The sequence below is a fragment of the Canis aureus genome, chromosome 14 (genome assembly GCF_053574225.1).
Source record: "Canis aureus isolate CA01 chromosome 14, VMU_Caureus_v.1.0, whole genome shotgun sequence".
Lineage (NCBI taxonomy): Eukaryota > Metazoa > Chordata > Mammalia > Carnivora > Canidae > Canis > Canis aureus.
In genome coordinates, this window is record NC_135624.1 from 30,510,775 (window position 1) to 30,534,029 (window position 23,255).

General features: G+C 47.8%; 1 protein-coding gene across 2 annotated transcripts in view; it reads right to left on the bottom strand.

The window, feature by feature from the left end:
- ASAP1 (ArfGAP with SH3 domain, ankyrin repeat and PH domain 1) overlaps positions 1-23,255 on the bottom strand; it is a 356,668-nt gene that overhangs the window by 316,516 nt on the left and 16,897 nt on the right. For both annotated transcript variants that reach the window (XM_077847265.1, XM_077847264.1), the window contains exon 2: positions 2,110-2,195. In XM_077847265.1, the coding sequence (XP_077703391.1) occupies positions 2,110-2,168 (59 nt within the window). In that variant the 5' untranslated portion in view covers positions 2,169-2,195. The remainder of the gene's footprint in view (positions 1-2,109; positions 2,196-23,255) is intronic.

The window sequence follows — 23,255 nt, forward strand, 5'->3', positions numbered from 1 at the left end:
CAGTAGTAACAGTCGTAGTCACAGAAGTACTAGGAGCAACAGTACCAGCAGCAGGAACAGAAGTGGAAGTAGCCCGCGAGGTAGTCAGGACAGGTAGTAGAAACAGTCATGGTGGTAACAGAAATAGTGGTGTTAATAGTAGAAGCAGTAGAGGCAGTAACAGCTAACAGCTAGACAGCACTTATGTTCCATGCGCTGTTCCAAGGGCTCCACCTTAACTCATCGAATGCTCAAGGCAACCCTCCTAAGGATGCACAAAATATGATTTTACTGAAGCACACCACGGTTAAGTAGCTTTCCCGAGGTCATGTAACTATTGGAACCATGGACTGGGGTGTCAAACACCAGCAGTCTGGCCACAGGGCCCCTCCTCTTCCAAGCAATCTTTCAAGAACTTTTTGCTTGGCAAAACTAAGTTTGTCCTCTAGCATCTGCTCTCTTCTTTGTCTAGAAGAACAACTCTCAATTTTGGTAAGTACATGGTCTCATAGATTAAAGACCACATTTCCCAGCCTTCCTGCAGCTGTGCCAAGACTAAAGTCCAGCCAATAGACGTAGAAGCAGCAGATACGATACCCAGAAGCATCCTTAAAGGGAAAGAGCCTGCCTTTCTTCTTTTCTTGCTTTGTTCCTGCTGGTAAATGTGATGGCTGGAGCAGTGGCAGCTAGAGTGGACCGTGAGGTGACTTGGGATTGGAGACCCACAAGGCAGAGAAACAAGAGCAAGTGCCTGGGTCTCTCATAGACTGCTGTGGCAGCCCTGTACGACTTGTGCCTGAACTTTCAGGTAAGAGGGAAATAGACCTCTATCTCCTTTAAGCCAATGTTCACTTAGATTTTACATCATTCATAGCAAAACCTAACCGTAAATAATGCACTGGGTTTTGCAAGTATAATTAATGTTACCTGAAAAGACACCTGCGAAACTACCACTTTTGTGTTGGACTCTTGACTTAAACAGAACAAAATACAACATAACTTCAGCTATTCCTCTAGCAGACAAACTAGGAAAATAAGCAAACGAAGCATCAGTTACCCTGAAAGGTAGTAACAGTTCCTTGTCAGTTCATGTTGGGGTCATGTTAAAGCCTCTCTCATCAGGTTGGCCTCCCTGCCTCTAGCCTCTCTCATCCACTCAGGACACTTTTGCTTGTCTAATTATACTTAAAAACGATTTCCATCCTAAAACTTGAAATAATAACAATGTTCTATACGTGCCTACTTTTCAAAAGACACTTCATTGACTATTTTTTTCTAGCCCGCTCACAAAAAATAGAAAACGTAAATATTGTGATTTCCCTTTCAGAGGTAAAAAAAAAAAAAAAAAAAAAAAAGGAAGAAACAGAGAAGGTCAGCAACTTGCCTGAGGTCACACAGCAAGTTGGTGGCAAAGCCAAAATTCTACTTGTCCCTCCAGCACCCATGCTCTTTCCACCACACGAAGCTGATTTCTGGGGAACGCAGACCACAGCAGACTGACCCTAGGTCAAGTTACCCTGGCAACTTTAAGATTCTCAAGACTTTATGATTTTTATCTGCCTCTTCTTGGCCAGTGTAATTTTTCTGTCATCCTCTAATACAAACCGCCACCCACTGAGGCCAGACTCCGTGGACTCTATCACATGCCCCTACACCAGGCCACCCAGCAGCAAAATGGGGCAGATTTTCCTGGAATCAGGAAAAACCGACTTCAGATTCAGCTGGGCATGTTCTCCACCTGTAAAATGAGTGTAGTAATTCCTCCCCAGTGGGATTGTTGCGTGGATTGAATGAAGTCATGTTTCTAAGCATCGTTGACCTAAAATAGCACCTACTGTGGACGGTGTCCTCCTTGCTGCTACTCCTGGCTTCATTCTGACACCACCACCCTGTCACCTTGCCTCCCGCACGAAGGACACAGGCGAGGTGATGGGAAGCACTTTGAAAAGTCTACCGCCCTACACATCTGTTTGCCACTAACATGCACACCCACAGTGTCTTTGTCAGATTGCAACAAGCAGTTTGATCAAATTCTGAATTACCTCCCCCTGCTGCCCACTGCCCACCCCCAGAACCCCTCCGTATTTCCCAGGCTGGGCTCTCCAGACAGGATGGGCCAAGGTCACTCACCGATTCCATAGTGAATCTCTTGACGAAAAACTGGAGAGCCTGGAGGCTGAAGATCTCATGTCTCAGCCGTCACATCAGAGAATTACCTGGATGGGGGCAGGAGAAAAGGTGACACGCGTCATCCAGAGGGATTGGAGAGAAGACATGGTCTCAGGCCAACGTGATTTCACCTGGGGGCCGGCATCCTGCTTAGGATGTTCTCATAGCACCGAGTGGCTGTCCGGGCATGGGAAGGAAGGCAGCCAGCAAACCAGGGCCTTCGTGATCCACCTTGGGGCTGGTGTCTCTATCCTCGGATCTGTGCAAGTGTTCAGGGATCCGTCGTGCGTTCTATTTCTAGCTCTACAGTCGAGAGCAATTTACAAGTCATTAACTCCTCTAAACATGAAATCAAAGTGTGTTCCCAGGTGCGACAGACAGACAGACCCATGTCGCTGGGTGCTTGGAGGCCGGGGGGGGGGGGGGGGGGCGGGGGAGGAGGTGTTCCCCCACTGCTGGCCAAGGGGACAGGCCCGGGAAGGAGGTAGAGCTATGAATATCCATATTTCAGGACAGCCCCTCTGAACCTGAGAGAGGATTTTAATTAATTCACGCATACCAAAGCGTAATTGCGGAGTGCACAGAGCACAGGAAGTCTGGGATAAAAGGTGTTATGTAAGGGAACAGCTTCAATATTTGCAGAATGGAGGGGAAATAGAGGTGGGGAGTGAAAACAAGATAAGCCAAGGGAGCTGCTGGGTCCTTCTCCAGTGATCCCTAGCTCAGCATGGTCCCTCCATCTGGGGCCAAAACCCAGGGACACTCTTGACCGTCATTTTCCTATCCCCATATCCGATCCATCCCAAGTCCTGTCTCATTTATTCCCTAAAGATTTCTCAACCTCTATTCTCCCACCAACACAGCCCTGGGCCAAGCCTCCACCCTTCCCACCAGGGCCCCCTTCCTGGTCTCCTCTCATCACCATTTCTCCCTCTGAAATCTGGTCCTCCATACTGCAGGCAGAACCTTCACTTTCCTTTTTTACCTTTTATTTTGTTTAAGGTTTTATTTATTTATTCATGAGAAACAGAGAGAGGCAGAGACACAGGCAGAGGGAGAAGCAGGCTCCATGCAGGGAGCCTGATGAGGGACTCCATCCCAGGACCACGAACTGAGCCAAAGACAGATATTCAACCACTGAGCCACCCAGGTGCCCCCCTTTTGTTTTTACCTTTTACTGTGGGGAATTTTATAGACACAAAAATAGAAAAGAGTGTCCTATACCCCACATACCCACTGACCAGCCCCGATCATCAATTTATAATCAATCTTTCCTCTCCCCACCTTATTGTCTCAAAGCAAATAATCTTAACCATTTCGGTCATACATAGAAGAGTATGTATCTGTAAGACCAGGTCTTTTACAAAAATGCAAACTGCAATACCATTACCACACCTAGAAAGATTGTGTAATTCCTTGACATCACCAAATATCCAATGTTCAGATTTCTAAGAGTCCCATAAATGTCAAAAATGCTTTCTTAAACAACTTCTTTTAAATTCCAGATCCAAATAAGCTCTATGCTTTACAATTGGCTGATATGCAGAACGAAAAATTTGAAACACCAGTCTGATTGTGTCACACACACATACACCCCCCCCACCTCTCGACCCCCAGCTAATCATTCTTCAATGGCTTCTCAGTTCTTTAGGATAAAACCAGAATCGTTTAACATGGTCAGACTCTCGTCCATCTCTCTGGCTTCATCTCGTCCACTCAGGCTCACTGCTACAGGTATATGGCCTTCTTTCAGATTCTGGAACTTGCCAAGGTCCTTCTGTCCCAGTCCTCTGCCAATACTGTTCCCTCTGCCTGTAAGGCTTCCTCACTTACTATCTTTGCCTAGTTAACTTTTGTACTACCTCAAATCTTACTTCTTTAGGGAAACAGCTCTACATTAGATCATGGAATGCATTTGAGTTTTCATTCATAATTACGTATGCATTCATGTGAATATTGATTAACATCTATTGCTGTACAGACTGGGTCACTGCTCTGACTTCTTCGTTCCCACCCTGAATCTGAATTACACATCGGTGCCCTTTGCCATGTGACTTTATAGCCCTTCCCACGAGAAAAGGTGGTATTTATTCCTCTTCCCACTGGGTTCTGGACCAGACCACTGACTTATTTAAGCAATGGAATGTGGATGGAAGTGCCAGGGTATGGTCCCACGTCTATCCCTCTTGCATTCCTATGAAGTGCCATAAATATGTCTCCCTAGTCCCCGTTAACTGCTACCTCTCAGTCTGGACCTCAGATTGATAATATATGGAGCAGATCTGAACCCAACCAGAAGTCTACCCTGAGCAAGCTGAACCCAACCTGGATCAGCCAAGCCATAGATCCAGAACCCCAGGACCATGAATATAAATATCTGCTGTCAAGCAAGCTCCTGCAATCCTGGTTTTTTTTTAATTTGGTAAAATCTGACTAATATACATGGAAACACAAATTTATGTACACCAACAGTTATCAATACAGTTTGGGAAACAATGAAAGCCATGCTCATGAATAGCACAGGTAATTGGCAAGAAGACCCACTTGGTGCCAACCTGACCCTCACCATAACCCTGTAAGGTAGACAACACTGGGCCAGCTTTACAGATGAGAAAATTGAGGCTCAGAGACAGGAAATAATAATGTCTAAGACATTGTGTGCAGAACTGGGATTCTAATCCCAAGTTGTCTGGCTCAAGGAGTCCAAGTCAGGCTTCTCTTCCACAAAAGGGTCTTGTACATGCTCAAAGCAGCTACCACATGAGCCCCTGGTCCACCCACCCACCTCCACTCTTGTCTCGTTTCCTTTAATGGGTCTTCAGGAGGGGCTGCTGGGCGCCCAGCCCAGTATCCCTAAGTTCCAATCCAGCTCTGCCCCCTGAGCAGAGCCTTGTCCCAGTCAGTGGGACCCTCTGGTTCTCAGATCCCTTGTTTGTGAAACAAGGCCACAGATCCTACGTCACTGGACTGGTGTGACTCTCCAGAGAGAGGGCGTGTGAAAGAGCTGTGTGAGGTGTGACAACAAAGTCAGCTTATATCCTGCTGCCCCGACTCAGAAACCACTCACACCAGCTTAGCATCTACGTGTATGTCAGTACCTCACCCATGCTGCTTTGGGACCCATTTATGCTCTGAATCTGGTTTTTGTTTTATTTGTTTGTTGGTTTCTTTCCTAATAGAGATTCTTTCTTTCCGTTTAGAAAGGTAATCTGGGTCCATCATGAAAAATACTAAGGCATAAGATAAAATCTGTATTTATCCTCATACCTAGAGGTAAATACTGATGGGATTTTAAGGCTATTTCCTTCCTGGGATTGGTTTTTGTAAGGAGATTTAACAAGTAACGCCTTTGAATTAACACGATTTCCTCAGAACTGGAGAACCATCAGTAATTTTTTAAAAATACCACTTTGCGTTCATTCATTCATTTAATTTTGTGAATGATTTGTGTTTTGTGCCTACCATAGGACAGAGACTTTCCTCACTGCCTAAAGTCAGAGCCAAGAGCCAAAAAGAGTTCATGATCTTGAGCAACAAACATTCATTCATTATTTTATAATTCAACACATGGAGAGAGCCTACTATATGTTGCACACTTGCTAATAATAATTAATCACGGGAGCTTCTTTGCTAGACACGATAACAGCCTTGCTTATTTTTTTTTTTTTTAATGTTATTTATTTATTCATGATAGAGAGAGAGAGAGAGAGAGAGAGAGAGAGAGGCAGAGACACAGGCAGAGGGAGAAGCAGGCTCCATGCCCGGAGCCTGATGCGGGACTCGATCCCAGGACTCCAGGGTCACGCCCTGGGCCAAAGGCAGGTGCTGAACCGCTGAGCCACCCAGGGATCCCAGCCTTGCTTATTATTAGAAGTTGGCCCTTACAATAAATGCTTCTGGGTTAGAACTCAGAATATGGCTCTTTGATGAGTTATTTATCTCCTCACACAACAGTTTCCTTTTAAAATTGGGATACTTGAAGTCCCTACATCATACAGTCACTGTGAGAATCAGTGACAAACGGTTGAAACACTGAGCAAAATGCTTGGTTCCCAGCATCCGATAAACAAATGGGAACCACCAGTGGTGGCAGTGATAGCGGGACCTCTTTTATCCTCATAGCCATCCTACAAGAAGGTGAAACTGACCCACTAAGGAACTTGTCCAAGGTTAGGCAGGTTCCCGCTAAGGCGCCTGGAGCTCAGTTCCAACGAGGGATCCTCTGCGAGATGTTGGGAGACCACGCCACAGGACTGCCATGCTGGGGTAGGGAAGCTGGGGCATTTCTGCACCAACTCACTCCCATGCCTCCCTGGCCAGGCACAGCCAGGGGACAGCCTGAGGCAGACATACAGGAAGCCCTCCGTGGGAACAGGCGCCTGCCCGCAGTACCTTCCAGGGTGGACTCAGACATACAGACAGGAAACACGCAGCACCTATAAATAGGTGCTCAATAAATACATGTCAGCGTCAGTGAACGTGTGCCATCAACCCCCGTGCTCTTCTTTACAACCTCTCAGCCTCACTGCCGCCACTGATGGCAGATTGAAAGCTGTGACCTGCTAGAGGGAAGCAGAATTCATTACCACGGAGCATCACGTCTTTTATCCACCCGTGTTTCTGCTGCTTCTACCGGAATTCTATCCTGTGACTTACAGTATGTCAGTCAGGGTAGCGATTCCTGCATGCCACGCGGGAATAAGGGATATTATTCACTTGGCACATAAACCCCTCTCTACTGCCGATCCCCAAAGAGGTGGTGAATTTTATTCAGAAGTGACTTCACAGATGTTGGGATGCGTATCCTTTTATAGAGGATGTTTTGAACTCCTGAGTCATCCGCAGCTGGCTACAGCTTGGACAATGTCTTTTTTTTTTTCTCTCTTTCCCATAACATCATAGCCAACACTTGGCCCATTTACTGATGTGATTCTTCCCTCGTCTGTGGAAGTTGTCCCTTAGAAAATCAAGATGCTGGAGAAAGCAGCCTAAACACCTATCGTTTAGGTCAATCCTCCTCCTATCTATCAGAAGTGCAATGGGTCCAGGCACACTGGAAATTCCCTCTCTTCCCAGAGGCTTTGTCCTATAATCTGGCCATCCTGAACTCTCAGAGCACCTTAACGGCAGCAACAGTGACCCCTACTGCTGTCTCTGAGACAGACCCATCGGGGCACGTTCCCCACCCCCATTCACTCCTCACCCTAATCCTGCAAGGAACTGTGATTGTCTGGATTTTACAGATAAGAAAACTGAAGCTCACAGAACTTAGATGGCATGTGGTCACACGGCTACCTGGTGGTGGCAGATGCAGGATTCAAAGTTGGAATAGCCTGACTTCAAAGCTCAGGACTTTACTCACTACGCTATATGAAGGAGTATAAATGAACACTGAATATACCCCATTATTATCTCCTGATTGTTTCAACTTGGTAAGTCAAACCTCCTCTCCTGCAGCAACTGCTGAACGGTGAATGCTGGGGTGGGGGTGGGGGCGGCTGGTCATGGGGATTCCATACTACTTGCTCCGTCACTCAGTTTCCACGTATACTAGCCTGCCTCCCTAATAAGTCCTGCCTCCCTAGCTGCCCCCAAGGAGCCCTGAGTTAGGCACCTGTGGCCTTTCTGGACAAGTAACTCTGGACTCTTGCTGTTTCTCCTCATCCATCTTCCCGCTGCCCGCCAGCAGGTGTCTGGGATGGGCTGCTCCTATTGACTCTGCCGGTCTACTCATTCAAGTATGATATAGAAGAAAGCAGACGAGGGCACCTGGTGGCTCGGTCAGTTAAGCATCCACCTTTGGCTCAGGTCATGATCCCAGGGTCCTAGGATTGAGCCCCACATCAGGGTCCCGGCCCAGTGGGGAGTCTGCTTCTCTCTCTCCCTCTGCCCTTCCCCCCAACTTGTGCTCACTCACTCTCTCTGTCTCTCTCTCTCACATAAATAAGTAAAATCTTAAATTAAAGAAGAAGGAAGCAGATGAGACTCTATGTAAGTCCATGCCAAGAAAGATCGAGGTACTCTAACAGTGCCAACGTCTCTGGACCTTAGCCTGGGCCCCATCCCCCTGCCTCACTTGCTGGTTAAAACAACAATCAAAGATGGTTTGGGTCTCTCCTCTCCAAAGAAGGGGTCAGTGAAGGGTGTACGATCCAAAGGGCTAGGATTACTGTCTTGTTAGATTGTAAATTTATGATGACCGTAACCATGGAACTTACCTCCTATGGTCTGAGTGCACTACACATACAGCAGGGAGGGGAAGTCACGGTAGCCTGAGGTCATGGTCCAGTGGGGGCGGATAGGACAGGAACAGAAACAACAGACAGGATGAATGCTCGTAAGCAGTCTCATCTGGGTGTGACCACACCGTCCTAAGATCTGCCTCATAAACATTTACTAAGTGCCTACTGCATGCTATTTCCCATTGACCAGAGGGCTTCCTGTAAGGAGACTCCTCTGTTGGGGAAATGCATCCATCCATCTATCTATCCACCAATTCATTTATTGAAAAAATATTGGTTAAGCTAAATGTCCAGGAGATAAAAATAAATAAATAAATAAATGTCCAGGAGATAATGATGGTTAGTGCAATAGCCAAGGCCTCGGCTTAGAGCTCATGTTTAGAGAATGAGACTTTAATCAACCCCATGGGCGATGAGAGAAAGAAGTACTGCGTGTCAGAGGAATCTACATGCTACGAGCAAATAATGATCCTCAACATCTTAAAAAGTCGCATCCTGAAAGTTTTGTGAATCTTAAAATAAGCGAAACGCTAGACGAACAGCCTCTGTGAGCCAAGGAGAGAAGAACGAAGTAACCCTGGAAGCCCTGTGCCGGGAGGCCAGCTACGCTCACTCACTAGCCACGGCCCACTCCTCGCACCAGCACAAGCGAGCTGAGCTCAGCCTGTGCCTCCAACACAATTACACGTTTCCTTCAGGGTCCCCTGGGAAGTGTGGAATGCGTGGGTGCCTGGGGTTTGTTGTGCTACCAACTGTTTCAATAGCGCAACTGAGGTCGTTTCAAACACTTTTGTGTTTACTCTCAGTGAGCACGCAGGGTGCAGAGCCATCTGGGTGGCTGCTCCCCTGTCCCTGCGATGGGGGGCGGGGAGGAGAATCTCAAGCAGTAGAAAGAGGACAGCCTCTGAAGCAGGAAGACCTCCACTCCAACACTGGCTCTCCCACTTCACTGCTGCACGACTTTGGACAATACAGTTCACTTCCAGGGACCCCCCCCACCCTGGGTGGCTCAGGGGTTGAGCACCTGCCTTCAGCTCAGGGCGTGATCCTGGAGTCCCAGGATCGAGTCCCACATCGGGCTCCCTGCATGGAGCCTGCTTCTCCCTCTGCCTGTGTCTCTGCCTCTCTCTCTGTGTCTCTCATGAATCAGTAAATAAAATCTTAAAAACAAATAAAAAACCCCTTCACTTCCACTAGCTTGTGTCTCCTGGACAATGGGGTGGTAGCAGACTGTACTGTGCCCACACACACGCCGCGACACTCACAAGTCAGGGCCAAGAGTGCGCCCCTGTGAGCAACATCTGCACCAGCTCATCACTGTCTACAGGCAAGGCCCATAAGTCACCTTCCAGGAGCAGCATCTCAGGGTCCCTGCCTCGCCCTGCCCCAGGGAACAGGACCCAGGATGGAAAGGACTTCGCATGGAAGGGTGTTCACCATCCCCGCCCCCAGCACGGCGTCCCAATGCCAAGTACTCGCCAGACCCCATGCAGGCCCTGTGTGGGCACCAGGGACTCTTCCCCCAGCCCCGAGTCGTGAGAAGCACAGTCATCACTGTGATCCTTACCTGACAGTGCAGGCAACAAACAGTAATGGAAAAAAAATAATATAGCTTCTTTAATCTTTGTAACAACCCCAAGAGACAGGTATTATCATTGTTTCATCTTACAGGGAAGGAAACTGAGGCTAATGCAGGATGAGCATCTTGCCAGAGTTTGCACAGCCCATAAATGGATTCTAGATCTGCCCGATTCTAGAAGACTCTTCTTTCCTTTAAATCCCAGCAGCCCTTCAGAGCAGCGGCAGCCTCAGGAGAGAGGTCTCCACTGTATGGATTTCTCCCCCAGAACTGGGACTAAAAAAAGACCTCTAACAAGCTGGCAAGACCAGCCTTGCACACAAGCACACCCCTGGCTCCCCTGAGGGGGTCCGATCAGCATCAACTACCCAGCAACCCAATTTAACAACGCTCTTTTTAACCACCTTCCTCCTTCCATCCTGTGACAGCCGTAGTTGCACATTTTCCTATTTCTGAAACACAACGTGTCTTAACTGTCAATGAAATTTAATGTGGCGGAGCTTCTGTTTTCTCCCCCAGCCCTGCGAAGATGTCAGGAAATGCATGTTCCAACTAAAGGCATCTCAGAATCAAAAGAAAGAAAGTACATCTGAGAAGACACGTTCCGATCCCGTCTAGTAAAAAGCCCAGAACAGTCCTCAGAGGGCTGTAAATCTGAGAAATGAGCAGCTAAATAATCTCCTTCAGACCATCCGAAGAATCCATCGAAGTGCACCTGCCCCTGCGTGAGGTTCCACCTCACAGCCTCCCATCTAGCTGTGGCTCCGAATCCAGAATCCACACAGACTTGCACTTCTACTAAGGAAGTGAATTCCTCACTTGTCAGTCCACAGGTAACAAGACCCAAAGGATGCCCATGACATTGCAAAACTGAAATAAGTATTTGGCTCCATCTTCCATTCATTCATTCATTCATTCATTCACTCGTTCATTCCTCTAACAGTTCAGCAGATGCCATCACATGCCAATTCAAGCTGGGCACCTTCCTCCAGGTGGCTCAAGAGCTGCTAGTACCTGTGAAGATGGAGGCGGGTGCAAAGCCCAGAAACAAGGCAGATGATGGGACACAGAGGGCTTCACCGGGGGAGGTGGTGGCAGCATCAGGTTTTGAGGAATAAATGGAGGGAATACCAGACAGACAAAAAACAGGAAGAGGGACCTGTAAGTGCACGGAGGAGCAAGGTCAATGCCACAGCCGAAGACACAACCTCTACTGGACACGCACTTGCTGACCTCTCTGCCGCGCTGAAGGCACAGTGCTGACACCTGTCACAATCTGTGCCTGCTGAGCTGCGCTCCCGGGCGCTCTGTGCCAGCGTGCTGGGCCAGGACCCGCCCAGCGTGTCTGAGTTACTGCAACCCCAGCCAGACTCTTGCTCTAGGTGCTCAGCCTTCCTGCCCCAAAATATGGTTTGCATTCTGGGGATCTAGACATTTGTTTCACCGCTCGGCTTCCACCTCCTCATCTGTACAACGGGATAGTGAGCCACTAACTCTTAGGGTTGCTCTACAATCCCTGGCATGAAGTAGATGCTCAGTGTAGTGGAAGGTCCATGGCGTGAGGGACCTTGTCTGGCTTGTACACCAGAAAGTTCGCAGCAGTTGAGCATCTGCCTTTGGCTGAGGATGTGATCCCAGGTCTGGGGATCGAGTCCCGCATTGGGCTCCCTGCAGGGAGCCTACTTCTCCCTCTGCCTGTGTCTCTGCCTCTCTCTGTGTGTCTCTCATGAATAAATAAATAAATCTTTAAAAAAATTTTTGCAGCAGGGGCACCTGGGTGGCTCAGTGGTTGAGCATCTGCCTTTGGCTGAATTCATGATCCCAGGGTCCTGGGATCGAGTCCCACATCGGGCTCCCCTCGGGGAGCCTGCTTCTCCCTCTGCCTATGTTTCTGCCTCCTTCTCTCTGTCTCTCACGAATAAATAGAATCTTTAAAAAAAAGAAAAGTCGCAGCACTTGCAACATGCCTCCTCTAAAAGACTGGATACATATATTTTTAAAATATTTAGTTGTGGTTTAAATAAACAACATACCAGAGAACTTACCATCTTAACCATTTTTAACTGTACAGTTCAGTGTATTAAGTATATCCACTTAATTGTTGTTGTACAATCGATCTCCAGTACTTTTCACCTTGCAAAACTGAAACTCTATACCCATTAGACACTTCTCCATGTCCCCTTCCCCCAGCCCCTGGTCACCCCATTCCATTTTCTGTCTCTAGGAGTCTGACTACTTGAGATACCTCCTGTAAGTGCAGTCATACAGCATTTGTCCTTTTGTGACTGGCTTATCTCAATTAGCACAATGTCCCCAAGGTTCTTCTACAGTGTAGCACGCGTCGGAACTTCCTTCCTTTTTTTTTTTAAGATTTTATTTATTTATTCACGAGAGACACACAGAGAGAAGCAGAGGCATAGGCAGAGGGAGAAGCAGGCTCCCTGGGGGGAGCCCGATGTGGGACACGATCCCAGGACCCCTGGACCATGACCTGAGCTGAAGGCAGATGCTCAACCGCTGAGCCACCCAGGCGTCCCAGAACTTCCTTCCTTTTTAAGGCTGGGTAATATCCCACTGCTTGTATGCCACATTTTGTTTATCCACTCATACACTGATGAACGGGTCGGGTTGCTCCCATCTCTGGGCTATTATGAATCATGAACGTGGATGCCTAAATATCTCTTTGAGATTCTGCTTTTAATTCTTTTGGATTGGGACGCCTGGGTGGCTCAGCAGTTGTGCATTTGCCTTCAGCCCAGGCCGTGAACCTGGAGACCTGGGATCCAGTCCCGCATTGGGCTCCCTGCACGGAACCTGCTTCTCCCTCTCCCTGTGTCTCTGCCTCTCTCTCTGTGCCTCTCATAAATAAATAAATAAAATCTTTAAAAAATAGTAATAATAATTATTTTGGATATACACCTAGAATTGGAATTGGTGGATCATACAGTAGTTCCATTTTTAATTTCCAAAGAACTAGCATCCTGTTTTCCACAGAGGTTGTATCTTTTTATGATTCCACCACTAGTGTGCAAGGGTTCCAATTTCTAGGACCGGATACATAGTTGAAGAATAAATGAATGATATATCTGTTGCACGAGTAGCACAATAACACAATAGATGCATTCTGATGGGTGGACACTTTCCCTCTGCTGACTTACAATCTCCATAAGTTTCCTGAAGAATAGGAAACAAGAGCAAAATGCCACACTAACAGAACTGTGGGAACATGCTGAAAACCTCCACGTACAAAGGCTAACTTTGCTCCCATGATCATACTCAGTACCAGAGGTTCCTCCAGGACAAGGACCATGACTTATTTTCCTCTAAATCTTTGATCGTGACTCTTAAGGCCCTTCTGACTAAGGTCCTGAAGTGCAGAAGGCACCCAACACTGTCTGCTGAATGGTTACAGAAGGGCACGTTCAATCAGGGAAGGCTTCCTGGAAGAAGATGGCTCTGAAAGAGGGAGAGGACAGGCCGGCAAAGAAAAGGAAGCACACGTTGTGGCTACAGAGAGGGACCAGACTCATGAGTTGCATCTCCTTCCTGAAGGCAGAGGCAGTTTGTGGGGAAGCCTGAACACAATAATAGAGTCACCTGACATGATGTCGCAACATGCTTTACAAGTGTTCAGTAAACACCTGTTGACTGAATGAATATATGTTCAGAATCAGATAAAAACAAGGAAACATCAGAAAGAATTGTGTATGAGGTGTCAGAAGGGAAATGAGGGGGTTCCTTTTCCACTCTAGGGAAATACTCATGTGACCTGAATTCACCTTTCCTACCCCACCACCTCCAGTCAACAGGAATCTCTGGAAGAAGCCACCTGTCAGCCCCACCCTGACAAAGCCTTGCAACCAGGTGACGCCACTGTTGGGGCAATCCCGATCCTCACACTTCTTTCTGGAATGCCATCTTGCTTCTCAGGAATTTTACTGCCTGTAAACTGAGAAGTATCAGCCAATGTCTACAAAACTTCTTTGCAAAATTAAGTTTACCCCAGAGTCAAGGCTCTTTCCTTCCAATGAGGATTTAAAGCTCTTCTATTCTACAGCTGTGTGTCTCCCAGGTGCAGAGGGGGACACCTGGGCTGGATGCACCCGACCCCTGTAGGCTTTGCGGCCTCTCCCCTCCTCGCCCCTCAGTATTGCTGGAGACACCAAATTCAAGATGCCTCATAGTTTGGAAGGCCCCTGGAAAATCACCCAGGCAGGCACTATGAGCCAAAGCAGCCCCCACCCTGTCCCTATTCTTCTGGAGAAGACGCTGGGGAAACCGGAAGACCCTGCAGCTAGCACGCTGTCTGGCTCAGAAGATGTTTGCTGAATGCATTCATTAATAACTATCTTTTGTTTTAATTTTTATTTATTTATGATAGAGAGAGAGAGAGAGAGAGAGAGAGAGGCGGAGACATAGGCAGAGGGAGAAGCAGGCTCCATGCACCAGGAGCCCGATATGGGATTTGATCCCGGGTCTCCAGGATCGCGCCCTGGGCCAAAGGCAGGTGCTAAACTGCTGCGCCACCCAGGGATCCCCATTAATAACTATCTTAACAAACACCCTCACACCCAGACTTTCCAGCCATGCTCTCATTTGTCATTACGGCCCAGTGGCCAACCAGTCACTACCAGCTAAACAGTGCCCTGGGTTCCTTCAAGCCTTTTACTTTGCAACAGTCCCACATGCAGGTCATCCTGAGCATCATCTTCTGGGGCCTGGTGTGAACCCAACTTCTCTTAGAAAGCAAGGCTTCTTCCCACCTTCCCCAATTCTCTCTGAATGACAGAGAACCTCAAGGAACCCAGTCTGAGGCAGGAAGGTGAGTGCCCCCAAAGTGGCAAGAGATTTGGCCTCAGCTACCTGCCTTGGAGACAGAACCAGACAGTGGGTCCTCAAAGTCTCAGGAGCCACAGGGAGAAATCTGGAGTCATAATGCCCAGATCCCAGGGCTGATCGCCGTGTTTCCCAGGAGCCAGGGAGACAAAGCGGAAAAGGCAGACTTGCCACTCTGGCATCATGGTGACTCGTCGTGGACACGGGTCCCCTTGCCTCTGGTTACAAACACATTACAGTCTTGAACAAGTATGACTCAAATGTTTACAAGATATAGCCCAAAATGGGAAGGAAAAAAGGCCCCCACTTCCAAACAAAGGCCTTGGCTCCCAGCAAGTGTCTGAGTCTGGCTGCACACTCGCACATCCAGGGGGCCAACCTGCTAGGGGAGTGCACGGGCCCCTCCCCGGGGCACAAGGAGGTCACAAGGAAAGGCCGCAGGGCGGTCCCCAGACGCCCATCCTGAGGTCCTCACCGAGGACTTCATGTGCTAGATCAGGACATTCTAGCATCAGCCTGTTTCCTCTGTGGAAGCGGATTTCTTGGCTCGCTCTGATAGAAGAGACAGGGGCGGAAAGACCAGTCCCAGCTCACGGCCCTGGGATTGCTTGTGGAAAGGAGTCATGTGAACCGACGAGCCTGGAGGGCCCGCCTCTGCAGAAGCCACAGCTAGACTTATTCAGAGACAGAAAACCCAACAAATATGGGCTTAAGGGGAAATGCAGGGGGGATTTAGGGGCTGAGCAAACTGCAAAGTCTAGGGTCAGATGTAGCTCGGGTGTGGCTGGAGTGGGGGGCTCCCAGCATGTGGTCAGGGAGGGTTCCTCTGCATCTTCTGGCTCTGCATTCCCAGAGGGAGTTGGGGGTGGTATTGCAGGCAGGCTTGCCCTTGAGGGGGGCCACTGGCCTTCCGGCAGCTATCCAGCCAGAGCTCAGCAAACCCCATGGAGGAAAGCCCCCTTCCAGTTCTAAAGACAGTCTCAGGGTGGCCTCTGACTATGAGCATCCTTGACCCGGCCTCCATGGGGTGGCCAGTGGCTGGAACATTCCACCAGCTGGGTATTGCTCACGTAACCCAGAGGATTCAGGGATTGGGTCAGGTCCACAGGATGCACATAGACTCAACGAAGGAAGGCACTTATCCGAAGGAAGGAACGGATGAGGGAGAAAGAAGGAACAGGAGAGAAAGAGGGAGAGGCAGGGTGGGGAGAAAGGAGGAGGGAGGGAGAGAAGGAAGGAAGGAGGAAGTGAGTGGGAAGTAGGGGAAAAAACCTAGTGTAAGGCTACAGATAAGTTTTATCATGAGGAAATAAAGTAGCAGCTGACTTCAACTTTAAATAAAACAGAACAAAAGCAGACTGAGCTCTTTCTGTCTCCCCCCCAACCCCATAACAGCTTTATCAAGATGTAATTCATATGCCATACATTTCACCTATTTAAAGTATACAATTTGGGGATCCCTGGGTGGCTCAGCGGTTCAGCGCCTGCCTTTGGCCCAGGGCATGATCCTGGAGTCCTGGGATCGAGTCCCGCATCGGGCTCCCTGCATGGAGCCTGCTTCTCCCTCCTCCTGTGTCTCTGCCTCTCTCTGTGTCTCTCATGAATAAATAAATGAAATCTTTAAAAAAAAATAAAGTATACAATTCAATGGTTTTACTATAATCCACAGAGTGGTACAACCATCACCACAATCAATTTTAGCGCATTTTCATTGCCCAAAAAAGTAACCCCATTATCTATCAGCAGTTACTGCCCTTTCCACCCTCGGCTCCCTCCCAGCACAACAGTGTAACCCTCTATCTCTATAGATCCGCCTGTCCTGGACACTTCATAGAAGCGGGTCATACAGTAGGTGGGTTTCAAAAATTGTCTTTTGTGGCAAGATCTGCAAAAGACCCCACTGCCTGAACTTCTGGTTGAACTAAGGCCTCTAGCTCTGGCAGCCATCAGGCCTCACTCTCTGGGATGGTTCTTATGGTGGTGGCCACAGGAGGGAGGACAAGGGCTAGGAGACCCTCCCAAGGGAGGCCTGAGAACATCAGGCCCTGCAGCAGGGAGGGTGCAAATGCCTCCAGGAGGCTGTGGCCTGCACTTCTGGTCTCGCGAGGCAGAGCGGACAAAGTGAGGGCTTTAGTCAGATGTGTTTCAAGGAATTCCCCAGGAAGGGTTCTGTGGGTTTCTCCCAAACACCCTTCCTCCTTCCTGAACTCATCTGGGATTCCCCTCCTCCCCAGAAGTGCACATTCCTGCACGAGTGAGCCCAGCAGTCCAAAAGCATCCCAGCAATTTGCTAGTTATTCGTTTGGGGGGAGGGGGCATGTGACCCAGTTGGGGTCAATGAGACTTGCAGCTGGAGGTTGTTGGGAAAGCTCTTTCTCGATCTTCTGGAAGAGGTCTTGGAAATGGTATTTGGTCTCTTCCTCTGGATGTGACAGTACAGAAGCTCAAAACAGCTGCAGTCGGTCTCACGACCAGCCTCGGGGAGAAACCCACAGGCAAAGCACAGACCCACAGAACTGCAGGACACGGGGCGCTGGGGTTCTGGGGAGAGAAGTGACACCGCACACCCCTCACGTTCCACTGTCCCCCACTCTGGGCCACACACTGACTTCTAGGGACTAATGCAAGGGCTCCCTACCCCTCTGGCTGCAGGATGGTTTTAGCCAACAGGGAGCCCCTGCTGGAGACCAGAGTGGGAGAGAGTAACCCTGGAGTACCAGCCCCTGCCACCCCACTGCCTCTCTGATGGTCACTATGACCCGGCTGCCACCGTCAACCCAAGTCTCAGCTCTGGTCAGGGCCCCTCCCCACGCCTTCATCCCTCACCGGCTCAAGGTTCCAGTTATCATTCCCTCTCCATCTCTCCAGCCAGGCATGCCACAGGCGTCCCAGGGCCACCTGCCCTGGGCACTACACTCTCCCTAGAGCCTCCCTACCCTCTCATGCCTTCTTTTTTTAAAAGATCTTTCCATCCATTCGATGCAGAATACATGAACAGGGGGAGAGACAGTGGGGAAGCAGACTCCCCACTGCTGAGGGCAGAGCCCAACATGGGACCCGATCCCAGGACCCCAAGTTCATGACCTGAGCTGAAACCAAGGGTAGGAGGCTTAACCGACTGAGCCACCCAGGCGACCCCTCTCACGCCTTCCTAATGATCCCTTTATGTGGCCCATGAGCACAGGAAAAGATGCTCAGAAGCATTAGTCATTAGGGAAATGCAAACTGAAACCACAAAGAAATACCACTCATACCCACTAGCTCAGCCTTAATAATAATTTTTAAAAAATGCAAAACATAAAATAACAAGTCTTGGCGAGGAGGTAGAGAAATCGGCACCCTCATACACTGCTGATAGGGATGTAAAATGACTCAGCCACTCTGGAAAAGTTTGGTAGGTCCTCAAAAAGTTAAAAATAGAGTTACCAGATGACTAATCCATTCCATCCATAGATACATGCCCCAAAGAATTAAAAACAGGTTTTTTTTTTTAATTTTTGTTTTTATTTCAATTATCTATTTGAGAGACAGAGCAAGCATGCACACGTGCAAGCATTGGTGGGGGGCAAAAGAAGAGGAAGAAGCAGGCTCCCTCTGGGGAGCCTGACACAGAACTCGATCCCAGGACCCTGGGATCACGACCTGAGCCAAACACAGACGCTCAACCACTGAGCCACCGAGGTGTCCCTGAATTGTATGCTTTAAAATGGTTAATAGTTAATTTTATGTCAATTTTACCACCATTAAAAAATCTTTTATAAAATTCTTCTCGAACTATCTTAATTCAACTGTGTCTTGTCAGGAGAATGACTCACCACCCCCCCCTCACCCCCCAGCCTCATGAACTTACAATTATACGAGTCAGGGTATTTTCTCCTTGTTCCGATGAAGCCAGTCTTGTGCTATGCATCAGGAAGCTTCCTAACCAGCATATCCACTCAACCACCTCCCAGCTGGGTGGCTGCAGGCATGTGTCTAAGCTTCTCTGAGTCCTAGTTTCCTCATCTATGAAGTAGAGCTAATAACACCAACGTCATCGAGTTGGTATTTACGGTTATTATGGCATTAACTCAAGAAAATGTATAAAAGCTATCTAGAATGTTAGGTGGAGCTCTTTTAATACCAAACTATGACTGTCCCTCGGTGGCAATTAATGTACCCCTGGGAGAAATGGTATCAGGCTCCACTGAGGACAATACAGTTGTTCCCCAAAACTGTCCCCACTTCTTCTTGAGTGCACAGCTAGGCTACATTTCCAAGACTCTCCTGTGGTTAGGCGTAGCCCAATGTCAGAGGTCCAGCTAAGGAACAAGGGTAGAAACATACATCATTTCTCAGACCAAGACTTTTAAGACATATGTGTGCCTCTTGTGTGTGTGTGTGTGTGTGTGTGTGTGTGCTCCATGCCCAGCACGGAGCCCAATGTGGGGCTTGAACTCACAACCCTGAGATCAAGACTTGAGCTGAGGCCCAGAGTTGAGTCAGATGCTTCACGGACTGAGCCACCCAGGCACCCCGCTTCTGTGTTCCTCATTCCTTCTGCCAATGGATGCAATTATGACAAAGCCACAGGGCCACAAGGTGGAAGAAGCCCAGGTCTTTGAGTCACCACGTGGTGGAAAGTCACCACTGAACTGGAAACATCCATTTTGGACTTTCACAGGAGTGAAGAACAAAGAACAACACCTCTTGTATTTGAGCCGTTAAACACTGTGGGGACTATTGGTTCCTGTTATTAACCCTGTACTACTGATACACCATTCCAGTCTCCTGAGCGTGAAACGTCTACTGAATCGAATTGTACAAGATTTCATTAATTTATCCAAAACAATCTTCAACTGGACGCTTTCTGCGTGCAGATCCTACACTGGATGCTTCGGGTTCCAAGTAAGGTAACAGTAGAACAGTATCTGCCCTCGAGAAGCCACAAAGTAAGTAGTAAGGGAGACAGAGGTATAAACAAAAGCAGTCACTAAAATGTTTCAGATGTCTTGAGAAAAGCCTGTACAGGTGGATAGAGGACACGGGTGAGGAGATGCTCAATTCTATCAGGAATCAGGTGGGTCAGGAGTGGCCTCCTGGGAGGGGAGACACTCAGGTTCAGGAGAAGGGGCTCATCAAGCAGATGAACGTCACAGGCATTCAAGGCAGGCGGACCCACCTGAGCAAAGTGTGGGGGCCTGAAATGGAGGGAGTGTGAGGGACACAGGCATATCTCCCATGGAAGCTGCAGGGCGGAGGAGAGGGAGGAGGTGGAGGAGAGAAGAGGAAGAGGGGAGGTAGGAGGGGAAGTGGGAAGAGGGGATTGAGGGTGGGGAGGAGGAAGGGGAAGAAGAGGATGAGTAGAGGGGAGGAGAGGGAGGAAGAGGGGAGAAGGGGGATGAGGAGGGGGAAGAGAAAGAGCCAGAGGTTTTAAGGCACAGGTCCTGGGTTCAAATCCAGCTGTCACCTGTCTATAGTGGTACCGTGGGCAGGTCAGCAGGCAGACGGAAGTCCGGGTTTCTTCACAGCTGATTCTTCCCATTATTCTTAGTAGGCCTAATAAAGACAGAGCTGCAAATGACCTCAATACCCATCAGCTTCCCCTCCCACACTTTCTGCCAAGGCAATCAAGGCCCTCAAGGTTGAGCAAGCTGCTTGAGGTCACCATTGAGGGCCAAGTCAAGTCTGTGTGAAGGCGCAGTATTAAATAGAACAAGATCACCAACCAACGGCCTGGGTCAGTCTCTAACAGTTCTTATAGCCCATACTCATGCCACTTTCTATTTGATTCATGACATTCTGATTAAAGAAACACTGCATAATATCTAAAACTCAATGATACTAAGTAAATACGAGGACCAGGCAGGCGTGGTACAAGTATCACACAATCATAGAATTCCTTTTTCTTTACTTTAACCTCATCAGCCAACCCTCTCATTATATAGACAAAAAAACCTGAGGCTTCCCAGAGGGGAAGGCGACATTCCCAAAGATACAAACCCTGTCTGAGCAAACACTGGAATGCAACCCATGTTTCTGGTTTTCAAAAACTTTTTTTTTTTCTTTAACATGCATTCATACCAACCGGTTATCACTGAATGAATGAGTTGGACTATCCCTGGGACAAATACATATGAGAAAAGGTATTGAAGTGGTAGTTGAGGTGCTTGCTTTGGCCACACATTCACTAAAATTGGAAGTCGTGGTTGGTAACTTTAATATATAAAGAAACTTGGGACGCCTGGGTGGCTTAGCGGTGGAGTGCCTGCCTTCGGCCCAGGGTGTGATCCTGGAGACCCAGGATCGAGTCCCACATCGGGCTCCCTGCATGGAGCCTGCTTCTCCCTCTGCCTGTGTCTCTGCCTCTCTCTCTCTCTCTCTCTCTCTCTGTGTCTCTCATGAATAAATAAATAAAATATTTTAAAATACATATATATATAAAGAAACTGCTACAAATTAAAAAAATATATAAACCAAATACAGACAACTCATAAATTAGGAAAGCCAAGAGCTAAGAGATGAAAACATCTTCCACTTCAGTATTAAATTTAAAAATGCAAATAAAGGGGGTGCCTGGGTGGCTCTCTGCCAGTTAAATGTCAGTCCTGATGTCAGGTCAAGTCACGATTTCAGGGTAGTGAGAGGGAGGCCCGCACGGGGCTCCACGCTCAGTGGGGAATCAGATTCTCCCTATCGTTTTGTCCCTTCTCCTGCTCACACTCTCTCTCTTGCTCTAAAATAAAGAAATATATCTTTAAAATTTTTAAATAAAAATGCAAATAAAAGCATTCATGTTTAGCCTATCAGTTGTGCAAAGGTTAATACAATTGATAATGTTCATGGCTGACATGGGTTTTAAGAAATAGGCATTCTTAAGAAACTGCTCCAGGCACTGGGTGTTATTCTGTATGTTGGTAAATTGAACACCAATAAAAAATAAATTTATTATAAAAAAAAAAAGAAACTGCTCCAGAAAATATACATTGGTAAAGTTTTCACAAACAGTTTGGCATCACATATGACACTTTAAAGATTTTATTTATTTTTATATTTATTTATTTTATATATATTTATTTTATTTATATTTGTTTTTATATATATATTTATTTATTTTATATATATTTATTTTATTTATACAGGCAGAGGGGGGAGCAGGCTCCCTGCAGGGACTCGATCCCAGGACCCCAGGATCACACCCTGAGTCAAAGGCAGCTGCTCAACCACTGAGCCACCCAGGTGCCCCTAGTATGACACTTTAAACCGTGCCGATCCTTTGACTCAGCAATTCCACCTCGAGGCATTTGTCATAAGTCAGTATGTAGAGAAGCACATAAATGCAAAAATCAGAAACCACCTAAACGTCTACCAGTAAGGAACGGATTAAGTAAATTATGGTATGCCCATGGCCATCAAAAATGATACTGTAGGGCAGCCTGCGTGGCTCAGCGGTTTAGCGCCACCTTCAGCCCAGGGCCTGATCCTGGAGTCCCGGGATCGAGTCCCACATCGGGTTCCCTGCATGGAGCCTGCTTCTCCCTCTGCCTGTGTTTCTGCCTCTCTCTCTCTGTGTGTCTCTCATGAATAAATAAGTAAAATCTTAAAAAAAAAAAAAAAGATAATGTAAAAATCTCTGTGGAGACTCCCAATATATTAAGTGAAAATAAATCAGATTATTAAAGTACTTGCATAAGATTTTGTCAGTCTGTAGAAACCAGGTAGCTGCGAGTCTCTGCATAGTGGTCATTCCTGGGAGGCTGGAGATCACCATCTTCAGTTCTACTTTTTCCTGTTCTTCCTGGATTTTGTTATGAGCTCCTATTATCTTTCTATCCAGCAGGGAGGTGTAGAAATGTGCATAATGTAGATTAGAGTTTGCCTATGGCTGGGGGTGAGGAATTGGGGGAAAGGATAAGTGATAGCTAATGGGGAGTATGGATAGTGTGATGAAAATGTTCTAAAGCTGGGACGCCTGGGTGGCTCAGTCGGTTAAGCTTCTGTCTTTGGCTCAGGTCATGATCCCAGGGTCCTGGGATCGAGCCCCACATCGGGCCCCCTGCTCTGCGGGGAACCTGCTTCTCTCTCTCCCCCACCTCCCCTACTTGTGCTCTCTTGCTTGCTCTACTCTCTCAAATAAATAAATAAATCTTTTTTAAAAATGTTCTAAAATTGTACTGAGGGATACACAACTCTAGGGCTATACTAAAAACCACTGCCTTCTGCACTCTGGATGAATGACATGGTATATGAATTATACCTCAATAAAGGTGTTACAGAAAAATAATTTAAAAATTAACTGAAAAAGTATAAAAGGCCTTGAGGATAAAAAACAAAAAACAATGCTGGGCTGAGCTGGGAAATGGGAGTGGTGCACAGGGTTCCCACATGGGACCGTGGCCCATCCATTCTCTGGTCTACATAAGCAGAACCTGGCCAACACGAACTTCTGGGTACACTGCCCCAATCAGTCT